The 17,107-nt window shown below is 34.7% G+C and overlaps 1 protein-coding gene across 4 annotated transcripts in view; it reads left to right on the forward strand.

Moving 5' to 3' along the window:
* The window catches only part of PPFIA2 (PTPRF interacting protein alpha 2), a gene marked incomplete at both ends in the record, with an annotated part of 269,483 nt that overhangs the window by 238,691 nt on the left and 13,685 nt on the right, over positions 1-17,107 (forward strand). For all 4 annotated transcript variants that reach the window (XM_079537790.1, XM_079537791.1, XM_079537792.1 and 1 more), the window contains 2 exons: positions 1,776-1,869; positions 16,527-16,608. In XM_079537790.1, the coding sequence (XP_079393916.1) occupies positions 1,776-1,869; positions 16,527-16,608 (176 nt within the window). The remainder of the gene's footprint in view (positions 1-1,775; positions 1,870-16,526; positions 16,609-17,107) is intronic.

A 17,107-nucleotide genomic window follows, 5' to 3' on the forward strand; every position in this document is an offset into this window, starting at 1 on the left:
ACCAATAACAAAACACATTCATTCTTATTAATATTATTAATATATATTATCATCACCACTAACGAAACCGTCACTGAAATACTACAGCATAAAGTTAGGTAATATTGGGATCAAAGTATCAGAGTAAAATCAAAGGATTAATTGTTCTCTATTTACATCCCAACTTTTCTCCTCTTTCTCTTGTGTTCTTGTAAAGAAAACCGGCTAATTTCTAATCTTAATTTAAACTCCTTTCTTTTTTCCTTAGTGTGGGAAGAATAAAATTAATTTATTCAATCATCTTCACAGCTTATTTCAGAATCCCATTAATTAGATCTCCCAAATACTCCTGCATGTCACCATCTGCCTGATTTTGTAACTTTAGACTGTGGCTAAATTAATTCTTAATTCACATTTACATTCCATAAAAACAATTGTATTGATACTGATGGATTAGGTATAATAATCTATGATTTCACAGTAATTTGGGAATACAGACAACAAAGATGTAATAAATTCGTTGGTCTTCCCTCCAATTATTTTCAGTATGAATAAAAACAAAATAACACCTTGAAAGATTGTCTAAGGAGCAGTGTAATCTGGCAATAGATTAATTTCATAATAATACACAAAATGATTAATAAGACATATGTATAATTGGCCAAAGCCTATTTATAATTCCCAACACTAGCTCATGAAATTATAATATTAGCTATTAATGAAGATTTGCAATTATATGAAATTTTTGTGTCATCTATTCTTTAGCTTAAAAGCTTAAAAGTTATTCACATTAAAGAAGCAACACCGGATCCTCCAGTTTTATCACTAGCTTTTTCAAATCCAAGCTATCACTCAACATATTACCTTGCTCAACGTTACCTTCAAAACTTAGTTTCCCACTGCTAAACTCCTATTTTTTTCATAATTATTTTCATAATATGCTATCTTTATCATCTCTGTTAAACCATCTGTGTCATTGTTCAAAGGCAAATTTCATGCCTTAGGGTATCTTTCTTAGCATCAAGATTCCATGTTAGTAATTTCTTCCAGACATCTTTAATTTACTGAAGAAGGAGAAAGGAACGTTACAGAGGATGGGAGTGTCTTATTTCATTTTCTTAATTTGTTTGATTTTAACTTGATCCAATCTTCTCTCTTTCGGGGAATAGCACTCCAGACATTCACGTGTTCTTCCCATTTTATGTTTTAAATATTTTAGTCCTTAAGGCAAATAATAAATAAAGGGAAATTTAGCCCCATCCCAGCAAGGTGGTCTGTATGATGTATTCAGCTGGTTAGGAGCATTTATCACGGCCATCTACATGCCTGAGGTACAGACAAGCACAATGACCCCATCCACTGCAATGTGCCATAGGTCATTCACAGGCCCAGATGTGTTTGTTGTGCGATAAAATCCATTGTGCTGAGAATACTTTGCAGTCTGGGATAATCTGTCATTGTTTCATCAGCACATTTCCCCATTAAGATTAATAAATAGTGATGGCATTGCTCAATTATGGCCATGAGGCTGAGCCTTAAGGAGGCAGAGAAAAACAGGCAAAAGAGATCAGGGTGCCTTTCTCAAACATTTCTGCTGAACACAAGGAGGAGGAAACAATTTTTCTTTCTACTTCTTTTCATGTACTAAAAATAAACACCTGCCAGAAGCAGTTCTCCACTACTCCAGATGTCATAGATGACTTTGAAGGAGGATGGAACGGGGATTGAAGAGTTGAGGGAGCCACTGGGAAAGAGCTATGGGAAAATATGTATTTCTTTTCCCTCTTTCAACACAGGAGGTTATATTGAAACAGAAGCGGCGGCACAAGAGTCTCTGGGATTAGGCAAACTTGGAACCCAAGCAGAAAAAGACCGAAGGCTAAAGAAGAAGTGAGTACTGTGTTCATGTCACTTTTATTGTCTCGTGCTTGAATCAAATGTCAATTTTTGTGTTGATTTTATGCAGATGTGTACCAAAAGACATCACCATCTACTATGGCAGTTTTTGACTTACTGTATTTTTTTCTACAGTAAATGTTTTTAAAGCTGCGTATGAAATACAGGAAAAATAGGAAAAAATAGTTTTCAATTGCACTACATTGTTTCATTTGTAAAACACTAAAAGACGCTTTCTGTTTCCCATTGTAATTAGTTTTGAGCCTTTTGGTAACAATAGTTCTGAGCAAAATAGGAAGGCAGTGAAAAAAACATTATAGTGACTTACTACATGATTTTTTCTGAACAGTGAAAAATTGTTCACATTATCCATTGAACAAGCATTGAACATTGAAGTCAAAGGCGCCCCACAAGCCCTAGCAGTTTCAAATTCTTTTTTTTCCTGTCAGCAAATGGCAACCTCGCTGGTTGTTCGCCTAAATCATGTAATAATTTAACCGTCTCTGGTTCATCTACTTGTAACACCAGTACATTGGTTGATGGCAGCTGCCAGGAACTAAGGAGAACTATTAAAATAAAGTTTTAAACACAAATGATACATCTTGGCAGCATCACAGTTCCAGTGTAATTAGAGGGTGTCTGAGAAAAAAAAGATTATATTTAAAAATGAGGTTGAAAATTCATTTAGTAAACAGGTTTATGTTTTATCCGTAATTACTAATTTAGTGCTATTATTTGGATTCTGAAAGCCTGATTCTTAAAACATGGTGTTTTCTGGTCTCTTTCAGTCTTTTAATGCTCCTTTGCAGTTTCAAGATAAGTTACAATCCAAGGATGTATTTCACTTATTGTTTAAACTTAAATGTAGAATATTTATAACAACGACTTTTGTATCAAGTTTGTTTAAAAGCACATATCTATGTAACATACAAATCTAAGTGTTCAGTTTAAATCAGTCTCAGTTTAGCAATTAAAGAGCATTTATTGTGCTAGCTGGCAGAGAAGAGTCATTTTCAATTCAACTAAGATACTCAGAATATTCATAGGGGTTTTTTTGGTTGTAAATCTATTATCAATCACTATTTATTAAGAAATATATGGAAGTATAGGGTATATTACTACACATCTTTATTAAACTTTAGAAAGCATTCCAATGACTATTCAGCTGTCTATTGTTTTTTTTGCAACCCCTATTTATATTCAAGCTCTGGAGAATGAAGATAGCACAAAAAGAAAGGGACAAATGTGTTCATTTTGAAAGGACAAATGTCTTCACTTTGTCATATGTTATAGTTATTTAAACTGCTTAAGACAGCCTAACACTTGACACATACTTGACAGTACTTCATACATGATAGTGCCTACCAAGTTTTTGGTCTAGAAAATGTAGGTGTTTAAATAACCAGTTATTAGACTTCTGTCTAATCTCACATAACGAGACTTCCCCATGCCATCTTCTTTTCAAATCTTTCCTTTTGTTTTTCCTTTTATCTGTCTTCTGTCCTTGGCTCTTTATGGATTAAGTGTAAACAAAATATTCTCTGCTGGAAGGAAAGGAATCTTTCCTTTCTGACCATCACTTGACTGTGACAGATCATCTGGTCTGAATTGTATACTGTAGTATATGCTATTTACCTGTATCATTAAGATATTTTTTTTTCACCACTTTAGATTTATCCATATTCATAGCTTCCCACTTCACTATGACTACTTTTAAGATTCCTCTTAATTTACTATCACAGAAATGTTAACATTATATAACAGCTATAGAAGTACTTTAGTATGGGGAAAATGTAATATTTGTGTGAGAGAGATATGTGGGATTCTGCTGAATTGTAATTGCCACTGAGTGCTAATTATCAACAGGGTAGAAGGGAACAAACATTTCATAGTAAAGAATGTATTTGCATGTCTTACCTTGGAAAGTATTCGGTTGAGTCTCTCCAAAAAGTCAACTGAACGACAAGTTTGTCTCAGTTGGTCAGATTCAATTTTGCCAATACTTAATGATGCATAAGTACCCTTGGAAGTAGCTTTCAATTACATACAACAGCTGTAATATTACTGATTTGGGTAATGCAAATGAGAAAGTAACATTAAAGATGACGCTTATGTATACGATGCCTTTGTAAAAATAAGAGGAGGGTGAGAACAATTTTCAGTCTTACGATAGCAGTAAGATTTAAATTTGAGTGTTTGATTCCTTCTTACTGCTAAACAGACTCTACAAATTCCAGAGGCTGGAACAGAAATAGCAGAGCACCTTGTCTTTAAGAATTTCTTTGGCTAATTTAGATTAGGATATAGAGTCCCAAAGGAATCAGGCCTACCAGAAGAATAGTTAAAAGTAAGGAAGTTTTTCATCATACTTATTTACAGGTCTGGAAGATCTTTACTCATGCTAGCTTTGTTACTTAGGAAACAAATTCAGTGGTCCAAGAGCCTTTTCTAGGAAACAGGAATAATACCTCAGTGTTGAACTTGTATTTCTCCCTTACACACAGAACTCGTGTGAAATGGTTTTCATTTGTGTTATCAGCTCAATCAACTTCTCTTTCACTTCAGTGGTAGAACCCATAGATGCAGGAAATCTAGGATTCTGCCCTTGATGTGAAACCAAAGTTAGGACTCATCACTGCAACTAGAACACCTCAAAGGACTTAGTAGCTTCATAAAGCTCATGTAAGGTTTAATTTACCAGATTTTGAAGTTAGGTTTGAGTTAATGAGTTAAAAATTAGATAGATGCAGTTCCTGTTAAAATGTATTTATTTTGTTTGAAATAACCTCCTAAGTGAAAAAATGCCTTAAAATGCTAAACCTGTAATTCTGCATTTCTGAATGTATTCAACTCTATCATTAATTCAGTAAGTATGCCCCCTTATTTAAGGATGAGGATGCATGTTGTTTCACTCCATAATCTGCTGCAGCCTGTAGGTGCTAATGGCCCCCAGGTATCCTGATGACCTGCTCCTGGAACAGCAAGCACATGCACTGACCCTGCACTGGCTTCATGGAGTTACAAACACTGTAGTGTGTTAATGCTATTTTAGCAGGATTCGTACGCATCACTTAGATTCTTGATTAATACATTTCACTTGAGAGAGTTTCCTGAAATCATATGATATCTCCAGAAACCAAACCCTCTCCAGTAATAATGATGTAATTAACCTAAATTTTAAAGTTTTCTTGTTTCTTCCTTAGAAGATGTTATTAAGATGTTACATTTCTTTCAGTTTCAATTGACTACTTCATTAAAATGTAATCATCGGTTTGCTTCAGTGATATGCTAAATTTAAAGATGTCAAACAAAAATCTCTTTTGAATCAACATTTGCGTATTACAGTAAATGTATCTGTAACAAGTTTTTCTTCCTAAAGCATCAAGGACAAACTAAGGAAGCTGTATAGATTTTTTTAAAAATATAACCTCATCATATTCCTCAAGTAATCTGAAAAGAAGAGGTTAGGATGCTTCAGTCATCCATAAATGTTTACTCTCAGACCTGAAATACATCATAGATCTAGCTATTACTAAACTTTGTCTTAGGTAGCACAGAAGTTTGAATGGGTTCTGCTTTGCCTTTCAAATTACGAAGTGCCAGTAGTTCAAATCCTTTTCAAGTGTTTGATTTGATCTGCAACAATATGCAGTGTATCTTCTCATATTTCAAAAACGCATGTGTTATTAGGCTTTTATTGCTGGTTTCACATATACTCCACAGTACAATGTTTCTTAGAAATGAAAAACTAGGAAGCTTGGAAATGAATGTTTTAAAATTTAAAACAATGAAACCACCTGACCTGAAAATAAAAGGCATCAGTGCTTAGATACAGGTTTGCCTGGAAATCATTACATCATCAAATTCAAAACGATTATTACATTTTTGAAAATGTTACTTTTAAGCTTGTACTTATAGCCAACCTGGCTCTCAGCATTGAAGGAAGGCTATGTTTATTTCATCCTTTGCAAAGGGCCAGCATAAGGCAAGGTTTGAAAGAGATTCAGATGCTACATAGTCCTAGATTGCCAAATAGATTTGACCTTGTGCGTGCTGCTAGAACAGTTAGAAATTTGTCTATGCCATCACTTTCCCATTTATCCTAAATGCTATATATAAATTATGTTCGTGAAGAAAATTTACGTGCAAGTCAGCTAGCTATTAACTGGGTCATTCTGACAGGATTCTGGCTCAAAAGCAGCCAAATCTCCAAATGTATTTATATAAATGTTAGTGCAACAATCATTACTTACTTTGTAGCTGCAGTGAATTCACTCACTGTGTCATGACATGACCATGCCATCTGGCCCTGTTAGAATGAATCAAGAGCAGAGCGTTCAACTTTCATTTTTCTACCAGTATTTGTTTGATTGGATAAGAATCTCTTAGTTTTCTTTTTATTTCTTTTATCAGCATAATAACATAAATCCTTTAATTCCACATCTCCAAGACAAGCTTAAGATGTAAGATTTATATCTTCCAAGGAAAATCAAAACAAAAAAGAAAAATTTCCTATGAACCTAATTTGGGGAAATTTATTCCACAGGTACAGGTTGTGTTTGCAAGATGCAAGTTCCTAACTTCTATCAGACTGCGGAAAAGCCTAGATATGCCAGAACACATGCATACATATATTTATGAACAAACCTCTGTTCAATCAAGACCTCAGTAATTCTTATACATACAGTTACTGTGTAAAATAAAATCTGTTGTATGCATGGCCTTCTAATTGACCTGAAAGAGCTGCAATGCAGATAAGTCTCAACTGACTACAGTAATGAATATATCAAGCACCAGTATATTCTGTATTAATGGAAGAGCATCAGTTTCCTTCTAACTAGAATCAGGGCTGATAAATTCTGATAAACTCACTTGATAAACTGTATAAATTCCTAATAATGCTAAAGTCCTCATGATGTTTTTCATTTTTAAATGTTTTCTTTTTAAATGCTGAATACACACGCAATAAAATTGATAAACATATAAAATAAAATAGAATATTGGGGCTTAGATTTGCCTATGGAAAATTGAACCCATCAGTAAGCTACTTGAAAATATGTGAAGGTGGGCCTTTTAATGAAATACAAGTTTGAAACACTGTAGTCATCCCTTATTATTCTTTTTAATCCACACAGTGCCACTTTAATTAGGTCTAATATGTGCAATTGAAATTAGAACTTGATATGATGTATTTTTTAATACAAGTAATATCTGTCCTCTGCATTATACAAATGGCTGTTTCCAATGACTTTCTTAATTGCACACATTTCAAAAAAATGAATCCAATTGAATTAATTAAGGTCTTTTTCTGTGCCATCCATCTAATGTTCCTGAATACTTAATGCTTATTAAATACTATTATGTCCTAAACGTACATGATTTATTTTCCATCGGTAACTCTTAAGGATATATTTAGGTTAATGCCATTTTTTTCCCTATTTTTGCTTACAGCATCTTTAAAAAAATTCAAACTTAGCATTAAATTTCTTTCTTCCCTCCTCATCAACCAGAAATTACCTGATATAGTTGGCTTTCAGATGACTCTTTAGTACTTTCTCCCTTTCTAGCAAACAATACTCTGTTCAGTACCTGTTATTTTCTGTTTTCCCATTCCAGTAGAGGAAGGACAGATTTTCAGCATTCTGATGAAATCATTGATTGTATGCTGTAGCTACCATGATTTTGCCATGGCTGGATTGGGTTCCAGTCCTTCAGATATACGTAAATATGATTTTTTTAATTTTTTTTTTTTTTGCCAAATATATTTTCACTCCTTACTTGAATGAAAAATTCTTTGCAATAGCCAGTGAAAGCTTTCACAACATTAAAACTGTATCTTTCTATTAAATTAGGTACTGTATTTGGGGAATTCCTTCCTATTGTAGCGTTACGAGCATAGAGGATTGTTAAATCTTACTCTTATTACTATAAAGATGAAGAAACTGAAACAATGCATTGTGTCTGAAATAACATCATAAATAATATCTATATTGAACTCATTTTAAAAGGAAACTGAATTTTTAAAATAATATTTTTATGCTTTGTCAAGAGTTTTTTATTCTTTTCTCCATACAACTTATTTCAACTATTTACATTTTCTATTCAAGCAAAATCTGACAAAGCCCAATTCCCTGCCTTATCAACACAGGTGTATTAACTGCAATTTGAGACTTCTTGACAAATATAAACATCTACTTGCAAACATGCAGCTGATCTCCTGCAGATGCAAATATCAGTTCCAATTAACTGTTTAAGGGAAGAATCTACTAAACACAGCAGCAGAAAAAAATACCTACATGTCTTTAGTATACATCTGAGGGAAATTGTTATCTTTGTTCAATAAAATGGTAGTGAAGTTGTTGACTTATGAAAAACTGAGTTCAAATTTAAAGATCCATTTCTTTCTCTAGCATTTTATTTTTCTATGGACAATATGCTCAGGAAACAAGAAGATGATCCTTGATCCTCTGATGTAAAAGGGAAGACAGTCTGCAGGTCCCTTAACTTACACTAAGGCAGCTGAAAACTTCCAACTGACCGAAGCTGCCAACAAATTGATCACATTCTGATCAATCTTTTTTATTACTCTCTATCCATATCCAAAGGAGTATTCAGAGGAAGATGTAGGATACAGTTTGATAGACTTTGGAAGGTCCAAAATGAAAGGCAAAAGAGTTCAAGTCAGCCAGTACTTCTTTCTCAGTAGAAAATAAAGATGATGGAATTTTGCCCTCAAAATCATGAGGATGCATATTCAATCTTAATGGTCCCTCCAACACACCTGGTAATTGCTTGACTAGTTTTCTAGTCCTTTATTTGTATTCCATACCTTCACTGTCCTCCCATTTCTTAATTTTCCTTTCTTAAACTATCTTTGTATGACTTTGTCATTTGTTTTCATTTACTTTTCTGTCTTGTATTTCTTCTTCTCTCTCACAGCTGTTCTGCTTCTCACACACAAACACAGAAACAAAATTCAAGATCTTGGAACCAGCTCGCTGCTAAACTTACTGAAATGAATACAACATCTTTGTAATTAATCAGAGCACAGGCATTTCACTTCAAAGTTTTCTTCTATAGCTGTACCTACCAAACCCTTTTATATCTCTGTAAATCAAGAGTTAATAGAAATATAATTTAATTCCGAGATATCTGGATTTCATTCAGGCATATAATTTTCTTTTTACGATGGCAATTAGAGGATGTTGAAGAAATTTTATTATTGATGCATCCTGGTTTCTCATACAGGTACTGTTATCAATTATATTGGCAAAAATAGGTTACCTAGAAGGAAAAACACTCAAACCAGAATGAAATTATTCCAAACAGAGCAGCAAACTTTAAGTTAAAAATCTACTCCACATTAACCATATTTACAGATCTTTGGTACAAATATGTTTTGTAGATGCACTTTGCTGAGTTGATACCTAATAAATAACCAACATCAGTTTAATAAAAATCTCATTTTGAAAAATGCGTCTGTTCTTCAAAAGAACACATAATTTTTTTAAATATTCAGAGACCATTTAGAAAGATTTTGGTAATTGTAATGCTGCTATTATTTTATCTATCATATGGTTTCTTTATGAACTACTGTATATTCATTAACATTTATGTACTTTTTTTTTTCCATTCATCTCTCTTCATCTCATGAAAAGCATATCTGGGTAAGTTAAAACACCATGGCTGCTGAACATATTCATTTTCAGCACCATGTTTGTATTCTATATTTTGTTCTTATTTCTTCTTTTTCTCTTCTGTTTTCTTTTTCCTTTTTTTTAATTTTTATTTTTCTTCTGTTACTCCTGTATAACAATATCATGCAGAAAAATGACCCAAATGAAACTTTTCAAAGTATTGAAAGCACACAGAAATTTAGGACTTGTTCCTGCAAGGCTGAACATAATGAAGAAACTATTTGTAAGTAACTGCTGTAGAAGTTCTTAAACACATTTTGGGCAGTCTCAAGCCCAGAATTATAAAGACATTTTAAAGTTTAAGTCAGTGGAAAAATCACAACAGAAATGGCCCAAAATACTAAAGACATTTATTCATATATATTTTGCTACACTAAATCCCGGAGGACTCAAACTCCCAAACACTTAAGTAATCCAGAAAACATTCTTTTTTCCTTTTTAAGCCCTCATGCTATATAGCAGTACAGTAATATTTCATTTTGCATATGCCTTTACTTTCTTTTTCACCAGTTTTTTTTTAAGGGTTTTTTTTTTTTTTTTTTTTTTAATTGTTACCCTTATATCAAGTTTAAAATTTCTAACTCCTCTTTCATCTACCATACAAATGTTATTTCTTCTTGAATTACTTGCAGAGCTTAGGGAGAAAATTTCTTGCATTCAAACAGTGTTTCAGCTCTCACTTCCTGAAGGCTGGAAAGACAGAAAAGCTTGAAGGGAGCAGGGTTTACCACATTAACTTAGAATGTATGATTATGAAATGGCTTTGTAAAATTAGACTTGGTAAGATTTAATCAACCTGGGAATTCCAGGCATCTCTAATTTAGAGCACATATAAGTTTGCAAGGTTATACATTGTGCAAGTCTGTTTATTTCACAAGTGTTTTATTTTTTTCATAGTCACTCTCTGTAGGTCTAATTTTCAGGGCATAAATTAAGCATTCCTAGATATGTATCCCTTAGCTTAATGTATGCCTTCAGTTAAAGAATGTCCCCCCTTAGCTTGCAAAGACTTATTATGTACACATGCATGGAACAGTAAGAGTTAAATCTACTTTCCTAATCTGTATTGTATTGCGCTAAACTTAAAATTGAATTTCTTCATTTTATAAATTTAAAACCTTCTATTTGTTAGTTGCTTCTTGATTCAGGCCTGTTTTCATCTCTCAGTCATTCTTGGCTGAAAACTTCTTAAAAGTTTACTTTACAAAAACTTTTGTAAAGATGGAAATTGAATTTTGCCCATCATTTTGCCCTCCTATTATGTGCAATATCAAAAAGGAGGAAGAATGAGAAACGAGTTCAAATGATTTAAAAGTCAGGTTCCCTGATAGCCAAAGTTGCATCCAAATTTTACTCAGTGTTTAACTACTGTAGTCTTTAGAAGTCAGATGCATCCTTTCAGATTAAATTAAATTGGTATTATACAGCAATATCATGTCTGAGTCTTTTATTTATTTTTTTCCCCTACTTCATTGTTTAAAAATATTTATAGCCTGCAGGAAAAATGCAGATAAAAAACTTATTTGCCTTAGACATTTAAGGCAATTATTAATTTATATAAGTGCAATTATTAATTTATATAAGTGCAGCTAATCTCAACCAGCTTATTTTGTCATCTGATGACACTACCCTCATGATTCTGGTCTCTTACAAATATTTAGGAAAAGGCAGTACAAAAGATAAAACTTAAATCTTCATTTCAATTCATTAGAAATCTTCTGTCCTAAATTTTGGTGTTCTTGAATGCGAGTAGATTAACTTTGGCAATGCTGTACAAATGAGAGACAGATGTGTTTCATCTTACCTTGAACTTATAGAATTACTCAGGCAAACAGTATATTCTTGTGTGCATTTATCTTCTAGAAAACAGTTGTTTAGTATTTGGTTGTAAACTACATATTTCAGTATTTCTGATAATAATAACACTGATGGTAGCAATAATAACAATAATAAGAGTGTCTGCAAGGCAAACTCTTCCACTTGTCTTTTTGAGAAAGCATTTTATAAGTTCATTTTATGGGATCCAAATCACCCATTGGCCAAAATTTCTAGATAAATTCTGCTTCTATTTTACTGTCGTTATTTGGTCTTGATTTCACTGTGCCTCGTTTTCAGTTTATCTCACATTTATGCTTACATTTTAACTGAGTCATTATAATATGCATAATATAACATTCCTGAAGACTCTTCTTGTGAACCTACTAGAACTTTCACAGTAAGTGCTATTACTTGCAAAAATAAGATCTGTGTTGAAATACTTTTTATATTCAAGTTTCTTCATGACAGCGTTAGGGTCCAGTTTCTGTAATATATGGAGTGTTTGGATTATACATGTCCAAAATTTTAGGCTGTTATTTCTTGTTTTGCCTCATGGTGAGAAGCTCCATCTTCATGAAGAAAATTGAATGTCATTGAATGACATGCTTTAAATCAAGATTTTCTTAACTTCCCACACAAATTCTATTTGAAGAACAGTCTTATTTTTAATAAAGTTCCTTGAGTTTTATGTGATGAGTTGGTAAGGGCTTCTGATACGGAACTAAAATTACCCCTGTGTAATGGAGGAATATATGAGAAATAGAAAATATCAAGAATAACATAATTCTGGTCTTATAATTTTTCCCTTCTCTGCATCTGTGTGCCCTTCATGTCCAGAGGGATGTTGCAGCATTCATAGTCCTCATGACATAAAACAGTTATGCACTACATTATGTGGTATGTAGTTGTTCCTGGTGCGCATAAGAGTGATGCTAAAGAAAATGGGTCAACATAAAAGTATTAAGAAGTAATTCTGGAGAGAATTAAATCAGTGCTGGGAAAGCAAGTCCACTTGTCTGCCACATAACTCTGCAACACAATGTGGCATTTTTCTTTTCTGGCTTGTAAAAAAAAAAAAAGAGAGAGAGAGAGAACAGACCACATTCTGAGGCACTCAAAAAACAGATGAATATAAACATCTCTCAAATTTTGGGAAAATGCTACGTAGTCAATGTTCATGTAATTTCCTTACTTTGCAAAACATGACTTGGGGTAACAATGCATTTTTTTAAGTAGCATATTGCTGTTAATTCCACAGTGGAAAAGGCTTTTATTCTTGAACAATAATAATGTTATATTGAAAAATATGGCATTAATTTGGAATTCATTCCAGTAGAAATGAGTGGTTTAAAGCCTTATCTGCCAAATAATACCATTTCTAGTAATGCTTAATTAATGTCAGTTCTCCCTTATCAACTTGTTTTCATATGGTGCCAAAAAACTAAATGTGCATGGAAATAATTACATTTTAATTCCTTACCTCCTTACCAGTGCAAAGTGGACACACTGTAAGATGTAGTACTTTATTGTCAGCCTTAGGAGAATATCCCTACATTCCCCTGCAAAGCATTTTCAACATTAGAGAAACTGTACCATGCTATTCGCTGTCTCTAATCTTTGTATTTGTAGTGAAAGGAAGGGGGAGTGACAAGCTTATGTAATTTATTTGTCCTCCTCCTGTGATCAGTTGTCTGGTTTTGTAAGGAGAATAGCACTACAGTTGCCACAGTCGTATCTGGATACCTTCTCTTTTTTTGGCTCAGGAAGCCACTGACTAACCTGAAAGCACTTCATTTCATTCTGTCTGTTCTAAAATACTCAGATTCTGTTCTAAAATAAGCAGATTACCCGATTCATTTTTCTTAGGATTTGTACTATTGGTCAAAGCAATACATGTTTTTTCCTACATGTAATTTGCAATTTATTTTGGTAGAACTGAATTCCAAGAACTTCCTATATTACTTCATATCCAAAGACAATTTGCTATGACTGACAACTAAAGAATATCTCTCTTAGTCAAGAGATGGAAACTCCTAGTTCTGATTTAGAAATTGTAGGTTCAGGTGATGCAGAACTGCTGATTTATATGAACAAATAGCCAAAGCACACTGTTTTTAAAAGAGTAAAATATAATTTAAATGATCTTTAATATTGGAGAGGCATTTAAATGAAACATCCTAGGGAAGGAAATGCAAGTTTGAAGCATGAAATTATTTTCAAGGGAAAGAAACATTGCAAAAAATCCTTTTAGTATTCCACATAAATAAGTGAGGCTCAGGCCTAATGGTGACTGTATTCCCTGTGCATGGCTGAGAAGAGAATTTCAGCTTTACACTAGATGTATTTTCAAACCAAAGCTCTTTTTTCCTACCAGCCAAGACCCTTTGAATTATGTGTTTATCATACTGTAGTCTTTAGCTATAGCGTAGTGTCTTATTTCTGTTCCCATTTTCTTCAGGCAGAATCAATAACTGCAGCTATATTTTCCTTTAGCTGAGTGAGCCAGACTGCCTCTCAAGTAGAAGTGCTTTCCCACTCATGAAGGGTGCATTGAGTAGTGTTTGGCATACAAAACAAGCCTCAGGCCAACTCAGATGCTGCAAAGTCACAGGAAGTTCCCTAGAAATACTTAAATTATGGTTCCAGTATAAGGAAGGTAACTTTTTTTATGGACATGAGAACTTAAAGAGACAAGGCACCATCTGCAGCACCTCAGTTCCTGAGGCCACATGGGGATTTAACACCAAATTAAAGGAATAAGCCACAAGTTCTTCCTGAACCTCATTTCCTTGGAGACCATATGCTGCTGCTGTCCTGCTCTGAGCAGAAGACTCTCACAAATAAGTGGCCAGTGGCCCTCAAAATCATTATTTCCATCTTATTTATTTATTGTGATAGCCAGCTCAGTTCTTTCAGATGTGATGGGTAAAGAGAAATACCCCAGATAAGGAAAAATCTAGAATCAGGTTCTTCAGATGGTGGTGATTCCAAGAGACTTTAGGCCAGAGAGAAGGAGCTGCACCCTGGGCTTGGGCTCGCTTTAGAGAAGGACAAATTCCTGTGGGGATCTGTAGGGTCTGTGTTTTGCCCTGGGATACTGAACCCAGACAGATGAGGAGGGGGTAGCTTCAAAGACTTGGCTCTCCCTGAGGACAGCTATGCCAGCTAGCAATCCTGCTGGCCCTAGGAGATCTGCCATTTCCTTGGGGTGTTGGAGGGATGGCCAGGCTAGATCGCAAGCACCCTGCAAAGATATCTCTCGGGGAAAGCTGAACCCAAATTTCCCATCTGCGGATATCTGAGATGTGGTTGTTTGCTGATAGTGGCCATACCTCAGCTCTGCTTTACTAAGCAATGAGTATATGCCTCTATTGGCCCACACTGCTGGTCTTCCTGGGAGTATGGGACTTTCCCGCTATTGAAGGTATAACGTCACATTTGGGTGCCCAAGTAGCAAGTCTTTCTCATCTTACAGAGGACTGTGCCATCGTAGGAAGCAAGGGTAGCTCTTCAGTGTCTTTGGACAGCCAGGTGGCAGCGGATCAGCTAAAGAGCTGTGCTGCAAAAGATGTGTAGGAGGAGAAGCTAAATAAGCTTCAGTAAAGCTGTCAAGAATCTGTACTATTGTACATTACCACAGCAGCAACATAGAAACTAAAGCAGCTGTCTTTCTATTAATGCTCAGAGTGAGGGATTTAAACGCATTTGCAAAATTGCTGTTTGAGTTCCATGTTTTTACTAAAGCCAAATTTTCTCAATCTAGCCCCTTAGCAGTGCAAAAATCCCCAAAGCAACATTCCTTGTAAGATCATTCAATTGCTTTTATCTGCTGTGATTTTGCAGTACATATACTTGAAAGGCTGCTTAGGCAGTGAAGAATTGCCGAGGGATAACTGAACCACAAAGGCTGTAGTAATAACAGAGGACAAAGCTGGAGCTATAATTCCAAGATTTCCTTGTTGGGTGGGAATGTAAGCAAATTTTAATACTCCATTAGCATAGTCCCTATCTAATTTTGTTTTCACCACACCTTATTGCTGAGAGCATTCTTTTGTGTTTTGCTCAGTAGGAAACTGCTGAGAATATGTTGTTAAATATCAGGAAATAGAAACAACTCACAGAAGGACCACTTCTGCTATGCCACCACCACAAAGGGACTTTTATTCATGCTACCTAATACAACGGTGCTCAGTTAGTTGCCTGGTCAAGTAGTTGAACACATTGAATATAGAACATTTTCCTGACAGTGTGGCTGACAGACCTATACTTTACAAAATATTTAACACTACTGTATTAGAAGTGCATTTTAAGCTTTGGGAGTGGTACTTCTGCCACAGTTTTTATACACATTCATTGCAGTCCAGAGAAGCTGCAGAGGCAGTAGTTGGATTGGTATCTGTTTAGTTCTGTAAAAGTGTATCCATACGTATGTATAAAATTGAGAAAGCAAATTCTATAATCATGAAAACATGTACCTCAGTAAACCACAGGGATTTTCTTTGCGTGTAAACAAGACAAAAACTAATAATGTGCAACTACAAAATATTTAACCAACTCTTTATTAAACATGGATGGCTTATTTAAGATGCAGAACATTGTATTCCATTCCATTCTTGTATTCCAGAGGCCACAAAATTGTACATGGCCAGTACAATAAGGTTTTGTGTTTCAAACACAAAGAATCCACAGATTCTGCTGCATTACATCCAGTCTTAGCTAAGATCTGAAAGCTGGCCATTTGGGGACATTTCAAGTAATGACCAGACCACAGCTAAACTAGGCTCAGAAGGAATCCCAGAATTTTCCCAGTTTCCCAATGTCTTCTATAGTTTGAGAACAGAGAATACCCCAATTCTTTATTGCTTCAGATCAGTACACATAGAAACTTTTGTATGTTAGGTGACAAAATGCACCAAAGGACATCAACATTCACTAAGGAAAAAAAAAAAGTTAGGAATAGAATAAGGAATATGTTCAAGCAAGAGAAGGACCTATAATGTTCATTGTGAATTCTGTGCCTTTTCTATGCCTGTCATTGTGTTTCACTGTTGTTACCCTTAATGATGAGGCACGGTTGTATCTGTATTGTCTTTATACAAAGCTCTGCATATTTAACAGCTTTTGATTCATTTTTAGACATGAACTTCTGGAAGAAGCTCGGAGAAAGGGTTTGCCCTTTGCCCAGTGGGATGGGCCTACGGTGGTCGCCTGGCTGGAAGTAAGCACTTCTCACACTGGTGGGCCACTTCTTTACCTAGATATCACTCCAAACAGAAGGAATTGTTTATTATTCACTTTCACCTGAAATGTGGGAGATGCAGATTGAAATCCTTATGACAGGCACTTCCTTCATCTCCACCATCAGTTGAGGTGCTGAGGGCTATCCTTTATTTCGAGGGTGTATATGAATGGAATTTGGAATACATCCAGAGAAAATTCTTCAGCAGAAGTCTCTACCAATTTTGACAAAAATCAATTTTAGTTTTAGGTGAAAGAACTACTTGAAAAACACCTACCCAGACCTTGGGGGAACATGAAGGCAGAATGTCAGGATGTTCTCATACATTATAGACAATCACTTCTACGTGGCGCCAGCTCTGTGCAGAGACAAGTTCTTTGTTGGCTAAAGCTGTAGCATCTGTCTTTGTCTGCACCGAGTGTCTCCATGTATTCCTAACTATTCTCATGTCTGATCATCAGAAATAATCTGCAGAACT

The sequence above is a fragment of the Tetrao urogallus genome, assembly GCF_951394365.1.
Source record: "Tetrao urogallus genome assembly, chromosome: 1".
Taxonomy (NCBI): Eukaryota; Metazoa; Chordata; class Aves; order Galliformes; family Phasianidae; genus Tetrao; species Tetrao urogallus.